This window comes from Poecilia reticulata, linkage group LG19 (assembly GCF_000633615.1).
Source record: "Poecilia reticulata strain Guanapo linkage group LG19, Guppy_female_1.0+MT, whole genome shotgun sequence".
Lineage (NCBI taxonomy): Eukaryota > Metazoa > Chordata > Actinopteri > Cyprinodontiformes > Poeciliidae > Poecilia > Poecilia reticulata.
The window spans coordinates 20823004-20836470 of NC_024349.1; the positions used below are offsets into that span (position 1 = coordinate 20823004).

Here is a 13467-nt window from a genome sequence, read left to right on the forward strand (position 1 = left end):
CAAAACTGACCAAAACATCAGCCAGACAGCATAGGTACTGAGAAGTGGTCTGTGGTCCCCATCTGCAGAACCACTCCTTTATTGAGTGTGTCTTGCTAATTGCCGATAATTTCCATCTGTTGTCTATTCCATTTGCACAACAGCAGGGGAAATTGATTGTCAATCAGTGTTGCTTCCTAAGTGGACAGTTTGATTTCACAGAAGTTTGATTTACTTGGAGTTATATTGTGTTGTTTAAGTGTTCCCTTTATTTTTTTGAGCAGTGTGTGTGTATATATATATATATATACACACACACATATATATATATACACACACACACACTGGCATATGCTGCCACCCCTGAAAAAATCCCTGCCCACTCTTGCCACCCCATAAATATTTTTCTAGATCCGCCCCTGTGTGCAGGTGTGTTAGAAAACCAGCCAAACTAACCGACTGAGTTGAGTAATGCTGTTGGATGCAGGTAATGTTAGCTAAATGATGACTAGCTAGCTAATACCAATACAGCTCCTTAAGCTTGTTAACAAGTAGCCTATAGACTACKGGTRTTGTCTTTGTTCATGTTACATTCATTTGAGTAACTTTTTTGGAAAGGTACTTTATAAGAGTAGTTGTACTGTGCACTGTACCTTTTTCTTTAACTTGAGTAATATTATTATTGCTATGTATATTCATTTTGTCCCGATCTGTTAAACTGGTCTGGAGCCGGGGTTTCAATGCTTTGCTAACCCTTCTAAGTTTGATTATGACCTTGGAAGAAACAACAAAAAGAAAYAAAGCACTGCTCTAGCTCAATTAAAAATCCACGTTTAATGGTCAGAATGCTAACAAAACCTTTTTTTTCTCTCTCTCTCTCTCTGCATTCATGTGTCTGCGTGTGCGTGTGTCCACCTGAATGAACCAACATGCTAATGTGGTGCGGTGGTGCTCGCGCCACTAGGTCTCCACTACGGGAAAGAGAGCATCCGGAGCAGCGGCGGCGGTGGCGGCGGCGACCTTCACAACTTCATCTCCTCTGGCTTCGTGACGCTCGGTCGAGGCCACCAGAAAGGTAGAGCGCCACCTTTTCTCCGCATTTCCTTCTCTTTTCCTCACGCAGGCGACCTCCTCTCTCATCCATACCAACACGCCGCGCTGCGTACACCCCGCTGAATGCTAATTCCCACCCTCTAATGTTCCACTTGCAACACTGGTGATCAACAACAAGACACTCGATGAAGGTGAAATGTTTTCAGATTCAATTTCCCTCCCCGGGTAATTCACATGGACTTCTGCCTCTGCATTTTTGCAATTAAGTACAAGCTCGCGCGCGCGCCAGCCTCCACTGGTGGGTGACGCAGGGGCGGAGAAGGTGACTTACAACTCATACACAGTCATGACCACATGCCATTAGTTGGGGGTGTTGCAGGGGGCAAAGTTTTCCCATGGGTAAAGCACTAATTAGTATGCAGCTAAGACGTTGTGATTTATTCCGTTTCATTTTTATTTATTTATTTTTTGTTCCGCTATACCAGATGCAGTTCACGGGAGCACTCAAACCCCCTTTCACCTGATAACATCTYTTTGAATATTTAATTGAACGCTTGTTCTGCTGCATTGTAAATGACTGCTCTAGTGATAAGYCTACATGATTTAAATATAATTTGACTTCCGCTGCTGTGTGCGTTATTATTACTCCTCCGCTCCCTTCGTATCGCCGTCAGAGCTTGCTGGTTTCCGGTTCGTCGTCCTGACCTGCTGTAGCTGTGGTATCCGCTTGGTTTGATTTCACGCGTTGTTTTGGCCGCTACGCGTCGCGGTTTTTTTGTCTTCAAATACGTCGAACTGCGTGGGATGTTGGTGGGGTGAGAAGTTTTCCCCCATGTCCTTAACGCGCTTAACGAGCAGACGTCGTGTTTTTATTTTGACGACGACTTCTTCTTCTTCTTTACTAGCAGTTTACATACTTGGTGTATTACCGCCATCAACTGAACGGAGATGTAATTCAGAAGTTAAATCGTGTACCTTCAAAAACCTTAAAATATAAGTATTATTATACACTCACACACACATACATGCATACTAAATCCTCCAGGGGTTGATCTGTTTCACAATCTCATGCAGCTAGATTTGAAAAAAAAACAAAACAAAACAAAACAAAAAATCAGACGTTGAAACCCCCTTCTCCCACGATGGCCCTCTCCCCATTTCTCTACAAGAGATGAGTAATGTGGCAAAAAGTTATTAGGGTTTTATGAATCTTGCGAATTTTACAGTCCCTAATTTGTTTAAATAGATTTTCGCTTTTGTGCAAACATGACAATAGCGGGCCTCCCACACGGCTGGCAGAGAACCTGTGACAGTATGGGGTGTGCTTTAGCTTTCAGCATCTGTGCTGGTAATTCTGAGGTAATTCTGTGCTTTTCCTCGCAGCGGCTGGCTTCTGACTACTGTTGTGCAAAAACAAATGACAGATTGCGAGATTGGGATGGCGTGCTGATGCTAAAACACCCTCCCCTCCTCCTTAAAAMMCCCCCCMAAAAAACACAACAGAACAGAACAGAAAAGAGAAGTAAGTAAAGCACATGGAATCTTTAAACAGTTTTCTCTTTTTTGGCAGCATTTCTGTTTGGCTGCGCGGCGCCCAGAGGCAGGTGTTACTGCAGACTGAATCCTTAAAATCAATGAAGCTCTGTTGTGAAATTTCGCTTGGATATTGTTGCCTCTCGGAATTATCTTCAGCATCTTCACCACTGTACAATAACTCCGGGGGCAACAGAACGAAACGAGCAGTTTCTGCTAATGCCTCCTCCCCCGCTCTCCGTCTCTCCCGCAAGCCGCTTCTTTTCTCATCTACAAATGCAGATTGGTTTCTTCTATATCCACAAATGTGTTKCTGTGCTGTCCTCCTGCTGCATTGTCGAGGCAGCCAACACACAGCAGGGGAAACAAGTATTGAGCAAATTAATGTTTTTCTAAGTAAATATACTTTGAATGAGGCACCAGATGTTGGTAACAAACCAAATATTTGTAGGAAAATTACTTAATAACCTAAGTTGTATGAAGCAAAGAGGGATTACACAGGCTACACGTAGAATTGCCTTTTTAACGTAATTTCACAACATGTTCTGTATGGAGAAACTAGCCACATGGATTTCTCGGGTGGATTTTTTCCCCCATAAAAATCTTAAATGCTCTTGGCTCGCTCTGTTTTTCACGTTTTTCCACAAGATTTTCACTTCAATTCAAGCCGAGTGGGTGACTGGGCTCTTCTGGCAGAATTTCTTTGCATCTCTGAAACCAAAAAAGAGTTTTTATGGCTGTGTTTGGAATCATTTCCTGGTGAATTTTCACATTGTCATTTAGAATATTTTGTTGTTTTTCTCAATTAAGCTCTTTCTTGTGTTATGGGAAGACTGCCGGTGTCCCATAAACCCAAARACATTCCTACACCATGATGAAACCACCTCCAAATTTCCATATTAGTAGTAGTTGATGTGCAGATCCAAATCTACTTCTACTTGAAAGAACATCCAAAAAGTTAAAGTCTGTTTTAACTCAATTGAACTGTATTTTCTCAGTATTTTACTGGTTTATCCTTGTGTTCCAAAGTCAACTTTAAATAAGCCAAAATATGCTTTTTCTTCACTGGTGGAGTCTTGTGCAGCATTTTTAAAAAAATAAAAAAACAAATATTTTGATTATTCTTTTGACTCCTTTGTCAGTAATTTTGTGAAGAGGACATGGTTATGTCTGGTTTATGACAAATAAATTTGTATTTATTTTTTATTATGAGCCCAACCAGTTCTCATTTGAWCATTTGGAAGTTTACAAATGTTTCTGTAATGAATGGCATCAGAATGTTTTGGGTCAATGGTTTTGTTTGGTTTCTTTTTACCGATTATGAAATGCTTCTTATGCAATAAACCTTTAAATAGGCCAATTGTTGGGAGTAAATCAGCTACTACTGATTTTTCTTTTATGCTGACAGTTTTTCTTGGGTTTCCATTCCTTTTTGAAGTTTCTTTGGCTTCATATAACACATCTATTCCCAATGTCATTCCACTTAAAAAAAAACGACCAAATCATTACGTTATGAACTTTATTCTCTGAATGTCAGGATCACTTAACTTGTTGCCACCTTTTGGTGTGGATTTGATGTAAAACAGCCTTTACAGAAATAGATTTACTTGTAAAAAGTAATTATTTCACTCGCTGCATAATGATTTGGAAATTCTTCCACGAACCTGCTAACGTTGTGTCTTGCTCCGTTTTTTTTGGAATTATCTCAAATTTGTCCGTCATTAAAGCCTTGTGTGCGGCTGATGTGAACTCTGATGAGTCACATTAAGGTTCGCAGCGTGTAAACACTCCGTCTGAATTACAGTCATACAGAGTTTCATTATTTTTTGATGAGGTTTGCTCAGCTTAGTTTAATTTGGCTAAAGACAACAAGGCAGGAGAGGAAAAAAAAAGAAAAAAAGAGAGAATACACAAGCACTGACTCAGGGCTGTCGGTGGGAAAAATAAATCCAGTAACAGATGTTTGTATTTTTCACTGGATCTTTTTTAAAAAAAAACAACTTTTTCTTACAATGACTGACCGAGGTTCAGGAGTCATGATTGTGGTCCTCTGGCGTAGATAAGCTCGCCGTCTGTTATCGTGCCTAATTATACACGCAGTAGGTGTGTTTGATTGTTAATTACGGCAAGTTTTGTCTGTACGTTGCAAAGCCGTTCCCTTTGCGGAGCGGGGCGGGAGTGGCAGGAGAGTTCAGGGGGTGTCGGCGTGCGTCGGAGCAGCTGGATGCTTAACATCTGTGTGGCAGAGTACATCACAGCTACGCGCTAAATAAGATCAGCTGCAGGCTCCAGGGGGAACTCACATAATTGGTTTTCCATATTTTCTCAAAAAGTTTTTTCCCTCTCCCTCACCCTCACCTTTGCTGGTTTTGGTTTCAGGTCTTCATTAGGCAGGTTTCCATCTTTCATTCTGATATATATATTTTTTTGAATGTAATTGAAATGGGTTGTTATATTTTGCCAATTTACCAATAGAATTTTTTATGGTACAAAAATTTMAGTTAATATTGTGACTTCTAGTTCTAAAATGTTGGCATGATTAATTTGTAATGTTTCACATGAACAGCTTACCTCCACGAATCTTGTGCTTTTTTTCTTTTTGACAAGTATAGACTTGCAGCTGTTAAAAACAATCAAATCATCATTAAAAAAATGGATTTGCTACATGAGCTGTTAACATAAACTTAAGACAACCAGTTCCATATAATTCAACCTTTTTTTTTAAATGGATAGAAGCCCTCTTGCTATTAGAATRTCTTTTATTCTGAATTATTTCACCTTATGGGCTCTAACCCTTTGTACTTTACGTATTTTTCCACATCACAAACTATAACTGTGTTTTATTAGTGTCATGGTTCAAGGATGCTTTTATTCTTTAAAATACTTCAGGTTGAGATGAAGGATAATAACACTAAACATATAAATTGAAGCTACTGTGGACTAGTCTAGTTTGAAGCATGTTAAGGTGTTAGAGCAGCACAATAAAATACTTTAATGTAACATGACAAAGTGTGAAATCCTCTAAGGGGTGTGTGTGTTGTTTTTGCAAGAAATTAATTGTGTTAGCAGACCAGATGGATCCAAAATGATTTAGAAAAATGATTCCAATCCTTTACAATAAAAGTGATTTTTTTTCTCTTATGTATGCAAATTGTAATAAGAAGAGACATTTTTCTCTGTTAGCCATGCTCTCCGCCTTCTGTCATGTTCCATTTATGTTGGAAATCAGAATGAATAGCAAAACACAGATATTCCCAATGATAGTTAAATAAGGCTAATTATCATAAGTAARCAAGCCATTTTTTTAATGAAACATATGTGTGCAACTCATTTTTAACATAGAAGCGGTCAGAGGTGTAATTAAACGATTTAGTACAGCAGGTGAGCAGCTAAAGCATTGGCAATTGTGGATTAAAGGAAGGAAACAGAATTTTCTAAATATGTTTTAATTAAAAATTTCAAACATTGGTCATTGACAAAGAATGAAAGAAGTGACAAGACATACCTATTCTATTRTGAAATAATGTTTAAGGTTTCTTTTTTCTATAACAGAAATCTAATGAACAAATGGACCAACACTGACAAAGACTAATGCTTACCTGAAATCCATTTTTAGGGAAGAGTTTCCAATAAAAGTTGCATGTCTTGGACTTTTGAAATAAGTACCTGGAGTAAAATATGAAGAACCGTTGTATTTATGTCCTTTAACTGATTTCCATTCTTTAGACTTTATTCTGTTTTTCTCTGTGGATCATTCTTTGTCACTGATGGTTTGGAAACTTTTCACAAAGACTTGCTTCTAACCACATGGTTTACTACTGGAAAAAAAAGAAAGTGATTGTGAGTTGTGAGCAACAACAAAGGTGGATTTATGAAATAAACAATGTTCCAATTTAATGTTGATTGTTGTTTAAAAGGTTGCTTCGACGTATTTGTTTCAGTGTTTTTCCATTCCCTAATCTGTGACTCTGTATGCAATCATACTAAGCAGAGCATCTGCCGTTTCCTGAACAATTACGTTAACGAGGGCAAGGTTGTTTATTGCAGCGCTTCCCGAGAAGGCTAGGATTTATAGTGGCTTGTTAAAGTATTACAATTAAATACAGATCATTTATTTAGCACCAATTCGCAACAAAAGTCATTGTGAGACGCTTTACAAGGCACACAGGTCCAGTTTATATCCAGTCACGTTGAGGGCAAACTCCTCTCGACTTTTTCCACTTTACAGCCACAAATCCATATTTAGTACTGGGCTTTAATGTTACAGAATAACACAAATTGTTCGTAATCAGAGAACAATATTATTTTCTTTTAACATTTTTGCCGCAAATAGACATTTGGTATTCATATTTAGAGACACCTTTTTCTGAAAGTGCAACTGCATGTCCTTTAGGGTGTTTCACACTAACTTTACACATCGTAAGATGAAGAKTTTTGACAATTTCTCTTCGTAAAAAAAGCTCCAATTCAGTCAAATTGGATAGAACATCAAATTTTAACTCTTATTTCAGATTCCCAATTGGCCCTATGTGTGTTCTTTGACTGAGCCATTCTAACAGCACATTATTGAGCTRAACCAATCAAATTGACCTCTCCCTCTATATTGAGGGCTATTTTCCCAATTACAAGGTGAACCACTTTCACATCGTTTGCATCCTCTAAGAGGTTTTATTCAAGGACTGCTCTGTATGTAGCTCCACCCATCTTCACATCAACTCTAACCAGCTGCCTTAAGAAGAAAAGCGCCCCCTAACAACCAGGTTGTTCCACTACATGTTTAAGAAATGCCTTGCGATGACTCACCATGTAAACGTCCTTTATTTATTTTATTTTTTTGTATATTCATAAAGATTTCAGTTAATGGATGAAACATGAGTAAAATGTAAGGATTTTTGAATAGTTTTTTTTTCTAGGCTGTGTGTTGTGGTGTGATCTCCATCTTCTACCGACATGAACTCCAAGTACTCAGGATCTTATCTTGACACACAGAAGTGTTTTCTCTCTGGCCCCCTCTGAGACTTATTAGCTAATTGCGTTCCATTGATTAGCAACCCTCCCCCCCAAAAAAAACAACAACAACCGATTAAGTTTAAAAGTTTAATTTCTTTTACACATCTAAGTGTTTTCCCTGGGTGACAGAGTTTTACTTGTGCTAAACTTTATTTAGCATGCACAGCTGCTAACCTTGCTCCCGTCCCCACGGCCATCTGTCCAGATCGATGCACTACCTCACACATTCCTTTGTTTCTGCGTATTCTCTTGTCCTCTTGTCCAAAATTAGGAGGCAGCGAGGTGGAGGCTTCTGTCAAACTGAGCCAAACTAATGAGCTTGCTCACTGATCTGTTGTCTGCGTGCCTGTGTGTGTGTATGCGTGTGTCTATGTCTGTGCCGCTGTCAGATGGGACCGCACTGTTACACCGCCTTGGGTGCGAAAACTGCAGAACTCAGTTTGAAGCGTCAGAGATGCCAGAAATTGTATAAAAGTTCACTGGGAACATAATCTCAGAAGATAGATAAGAAGGGAGCCGGAGCAACTTTGCTTCCTCTGTGTGTGTGCTGGCAGCAGTGATGCAACGCCGCAACACATCATCGCTTCCAGCTAACGCAGCCCGATCGCCAGTTTATGTTAATTGTTCTTGTCACGGGAGAGCTGCAGCGTGGGTTTCCATTGGCTCTCAGTCGCCTGGCCAAAGCCGCAAATCTGTAAACTGCCGCTCAGGAAAAAGGCGCGGCGTCCGGATCAAGGATCCCCGTCTTTGGGGCGGCTGGATTACAACTGCGACACCTTGATTGACTTGAATTTTTGGCGTCGGACTGAAGATTGACAGCCCGTATGCAAATTTGATTGCATAATGTAAATATGCAGCTTGCAAGCTGTTATTGGTTGAATGCGTCAGTTTTAATTATTTTCCCATATGTCACTCTTGTTGGTATAAAACACAGCCAAGCCGTAGAAACTGGAGGAAGTGATTACTCCAGACAAAGCCTCCATTCTTGACTTAGCATGTGCAATACTTCATTACCTTACTAAGCCCAACTTTTAATTCTGCCCTGTGGAGGAAGTCAAATTGGTTTTCATGGCAGGCAATTACTTCTTTTTTCTTTTTTTTATGAATATAATGTGCCTGGGATGGCGGAATTGGAGATGTAGGAGCGGCATTAGTGAGGAATGTTATCACAGAACTTTTATTTACAATGTAATTTCAGGGAATTAGGGAGTGCAGGAGGTGCTAATTGGTGTTTTTATGTGGCAAGTTGTTCTGCAAAACAACATATTACTAAGAGAAGACAGGTTCAGGCCCGGTTTGTACGTACACTTCAGAAAAAGACAACTTTTTTCCTGACTGACATTAAATCAGACTAACTTTTTCTGTTATAGGTTTTACAAAAATATTTCTGCTTACTGAATCGTTTTTTACAAGAGTTTGCTGGAATATTTCGATCCATCCTTCCTGACAGAACTGCTGTAACTAAGTCGGTTTTGTAGATCATCTTGACCTTATCAGCCCACAGATTTCCCATGTAGCAAAAGTCATGGAGTTTTGATAGCCACTCCAAAAATACTCACTTTGCTGCCACTTATGCCATTGGTCACTCATTTGAGAGACGTTGCGTTTTCCAGCCAATATCGAGTTACTACGGTAATTTCACCCCCACTGAGCAGGAAGTGAAATTAATCTGAGGGGGCGACTCTTTTAATAGATGGTAAATTGCAAAAATAACTTGCTAGTTCCAGTTGTTATAGATAAATGAACAAATATATTTACTCACAGGACGCTTAAAGAACTGCATACAATTAAAATAAGCAAAAATACCCAGGCGGACATTTGAGACTTGGGTCATAAAGGGTTAAATCTTCATGATTATAAAGACTGACCTTGAATAGTTTGACTAAGACATGTAAAGTTGTACAGAGAAGAACTAGAGTCTATGTGTTCATTCCTGCCACACAGAAATTCCCAAACAGTTGTCTGGATTCTCCCATGGTGGCTTCATTTGCATACAGTTGTTTGAACAGATGAACGTGGCACCTTCAGGCATCTGGAAATTGTACCCAAGGATGAGCCAGACTTGAGGCAGCGCACAGTTCTCTTCCCGATATCTTGTCTGATTCATCTTAATTTTTCCAGGATATCACTGTGTGCTTAAGCTTGTGTCTTTTTGTACGTTGTATTAGCTGCAGATAACAGAACAGCTGCTGCCTGCTAATTCTCCTCTTTTTGTCAACCATTAGTCAGAAAATTCAGTGCTAAAGAGAGAGAGAGAGACAGACAGTCATTTCCTGCTTTTTGAATAAATCAAATGCCATGGAAGAAAAAGCCCACGGCAGCATCATCCTCTCCCATCCATGTAATCAACACCCACCCTTCGTGATGAAAGCATCCGCCCATGAAAGAGTTTTTTTGATTTTAAGGAGGAGAAACAACTAGAGCTGAAGTGGCTCACCTATGACCACAAATCATCAAACAAGAGACGGAGGAAGAGATTTCTGATGGAGCACTCACATGTCCAGGCCAATCAGATATGGGTGGTGTTACTCCGTCAGGTGTCAGACTGCCTTCAGCAGACAATAATGCACTGGGCCAAGGTTAGGGTAATGTCATGTTTTCCAGAAGTAGCAATTAAGCAATCAAGGACTCTATTACTTTTAAACTGACCTTGAATAGTTTGACTAAGACATGTAAAGTTGTACAGAGAAGAACTAGAGTCTACAACTTAGACTCTAGTTCTAAGTTGTAGACTTAGAACTACAACTTAGAACTAGTTGTAGTTCTAAGTTTTGCTTAAGTTTAAGCAAAACTTTGCAAACTTAAAAGAAATGAGTGACAATAGAACTCTAAATACTTACAAAACTAACTCAAAATGTAGGTCTTGGACTTAAGTCTCATAAGAAATGAGTTTCTTGTGTCAAGGGATGAATGCAAGTTAGTAAACTTAAAGAAGGGTGTAAACATCTCTGGCTTTGATTGTAACATTTCACACTGTATGTTTTGGTTGTCTGCAGTAGCTCTTAATGATAAACACCAGTGTAAGGAGTCTATTGAGGTTTCCAGTTGATCTGTTTTTATCAAGCATTAAGCAATCTGCTGCAGTAAGTAAACCAAGTCCTAACCTTCAACCCATATTCCGTAGTTAAATTGTGCAGTTGGTTTATTAATTATTGTTGAATGGGTCAACAAAAGGTTAATATGTGTTGTAGCATCTTGATGACCATGAAGATTTCTCTCAAACTGAATTTTGCATTAAATAATCTTTTAAGATTTCAAAATCGAAAAAACTCACTTAACTTTACCCTGACATCTTTATCTCTCGATGTTAAGCTTGCGTCCTTCCAGTTACAGTAATAGTCCTTCACAATAAAAGCTCTTCCTGCTTGATTCATTTTATAAATTCCACATTAACACATGCTCATCCCATTTCTATTATTATTTTTTTAAACTAAAATTGCTCATCAGTTTTGAAAATGATTAATAAAGATGACAATACTGTAAGTCAACATGAACCTAAAGGGAAAATGTTGATTTCAGCCACTAGAGCCATCAAAGGCTGGTTGAATTTGGTAACCCAAAGTTATTCCTGAGATGTGTTTTACTAAAATGTTGACTTCTGTGTGGCTTGTGTAGCATGTGTATTGTTCAACCATGACTGGATTTTCTCCATGTACTCCAAATTCGATGCATGTTGGATTGATTGGAGGATTGATGTTGGACTGAGGTGTATGTTTGTGTGTGAACTGGTGTTTGTCTCGTATTCTGCATGACAGGTTTCAGTTCTGACAAAGACAGAAAAAGAGAAAAACCACTTCATCTTTTACTGGTCAACTTTTATATAGCCCTGTGAAACATGTATTAGTTTGAGTGAATGCTCTATTTCCTGTTGTTGACAAATCACAGAGAATGCAGTATTTTTTGTTTATTTTCAGGGAATGCTGTATTGATAGGCGTATTAGTTCATCAACATTGAGTTGGAACTCCTGCTGTATTTCACATTAAAGCTCGCAGAGAGTCTCATTTCTAACCTGAAGCTGCAGGTGTTCAGAAATGCCCTGACTAAATCTGTAAAACAATGTGGCATTTTCATTCACTTATCATTCAGACAGAGAGAAAATGCAGTATGATTTTATTTGATTTATTTGCAAAAATGCATCTCTAACATTGTTCTGCTCAGATTTCTGCTCAAAACTCTTATGAATTTCCTTATAAAGTCTCTTTAGTTAAACAAGAAAAAGTCTCATTGGTTTAGGTCATTTAGAAGTCGGGCAAAAAATTTTTTTTACAAATTGAAATTTGCATCAAAAGCTGGTTGAATTTGGTAACCATGCGGATCACACATGCATTTTTAATTTGATCTTTGGAGCTGCATCATTTTAATTTAAAACTCCCTCCTTAATAGTTTGAAGCTTAGAACGAGGCAGCCAAGCTGCACTGCACTGCCATCTATGATTGATGATCATTTAAAGGCCGCAGTAAAGAGACTGTTATCCATGCTACAGTTATAAGTAGCGTTGTCAAACTTAACAAGTTACTCTGAAGTAAATAAATTACAGAGGCTGTTTTTTGTATTCTGTGAGCTTGAAGGTTTTAATGGAAGTTCATCATTTTGTTTCTGTATCATCTGCCCTCAAAACATTGAGTTTAATTTCAATATGATGAGGAGGGATAAAAAAGGCATATAGCTGTAAGCATCTTACATAGAAAACAAGCTCTCCTAATGTGGTCGAGCAATAAAGTGCTTTATTTCTGTTGTTTAATTTTGTAATGCAGGCCTAAAATATGTAATCATGTGCCTATATTGCAAAATTATCTAAATTAGAAACCTTTTGTGCACTATATAGACTGCTTTTACCCCCTTTTTGAACAAGCACTAATATTGAAAAACTTATACTGCTGCTTTTCTAACTTCCTATAGCAGCTAATTGTGCTGCAGTGCTACCAATGCTAGCTTATTTTGTAACAACAGCTTTTTTTGATAACATCAGAATCAGCTACAGATTGAATGCTGCAGAGGCAATTGCATACTCTACTGGGTCTAAACCTCTAAAGGATCATTTTAAATTAATTCAGAATTGAAGCACTCTGAGTCAAATTTATGTGCATTTTAGAAGGTTTTTGAATTTTAAGCCCTAAAACGTTATGTCACATCGTCTTCAATGATGGTAGCAAGCAGATGGAGTGAAGCACAAACCTGAACCGCTGATTGTTTGGCATAAGGGATTCAGATTTATCAGATGGATCGATACTAAATCAACAACTACAGCTCTGTTCAAATTTCCTCCTCCATGCTCTTATCCTACGAGAAATAACCGATGCACTTGTCAAAACTTTTCTGAGCATCTGTGCTGATTTTGAAAAAAAATGTTGCCAAATGTTTGTATTGCATGTTTTTTTTTTCCTTTTAAATCTGCTTACGCAGGGCATCGTTAATGAACAATTATAAATGGCATCTCTGGAAGTCATTAATGAAAATGTTAATGGTATGTATTGTGCATGCAAATTGCCTTCTGTGGTTTTGTAGTTGTTTTTTTTCTAACTTTTTGTAGGAAGATTCACCCTCAGCCAACTGGACAAAAAGCTGCCAAAAACCTGTGTTCTTCTTAATTTGTTCAGGTGTGTTGGAGCAAAACATAAAGGCCAGTGTTCCCTAAGGACCAGGAGTCCAGGAGTTCACAAACAAAAAGTAAAAAACTTGAACAGGCCCAGCAGTGTTTAAATGTTAAACTGAAGCTAAGTAAACTAAAGCTTGCTCTGTTAAACAAAATTGACTGTGCAAGATGAGTTGGACAGTGTAGCATTTTTATTTTTAGACATTGTTTGAGAATAGAAGGAGCTAATAAATACAGTTACTATATATTACGAACAAACGAGGCATTTAAAATAAATATACAACATACCCATAAACTA

At 38.4% G+C, this 13467-nt stretch overlaps 1 protein-coding gene across 13 annotated transcripts in view; it reads left to right on the forward strand.

Annotated features, from left to right (window-relative positions):
• The window catches only part of LOC103481912 (shisa family member 6), a 94987-nt gene that overhangs the window by 17528 nt on the left and 63992 nt on the right, over positions 1-13467 (forward strand). For all 13 annotated transcript variants that reach the window (XM_017310830.1, XM_008437717.2, XM_017310831.1 and 10 more), the window contains exon 4: positions 944-1054. In XM_017310830.1, the coding sequence (XP_017166319.1) occupies positions 944-1054 (111 nt within the window). The remainder of the gene's footprint in view (positions 1-943; positions 1055-13467) is intronic.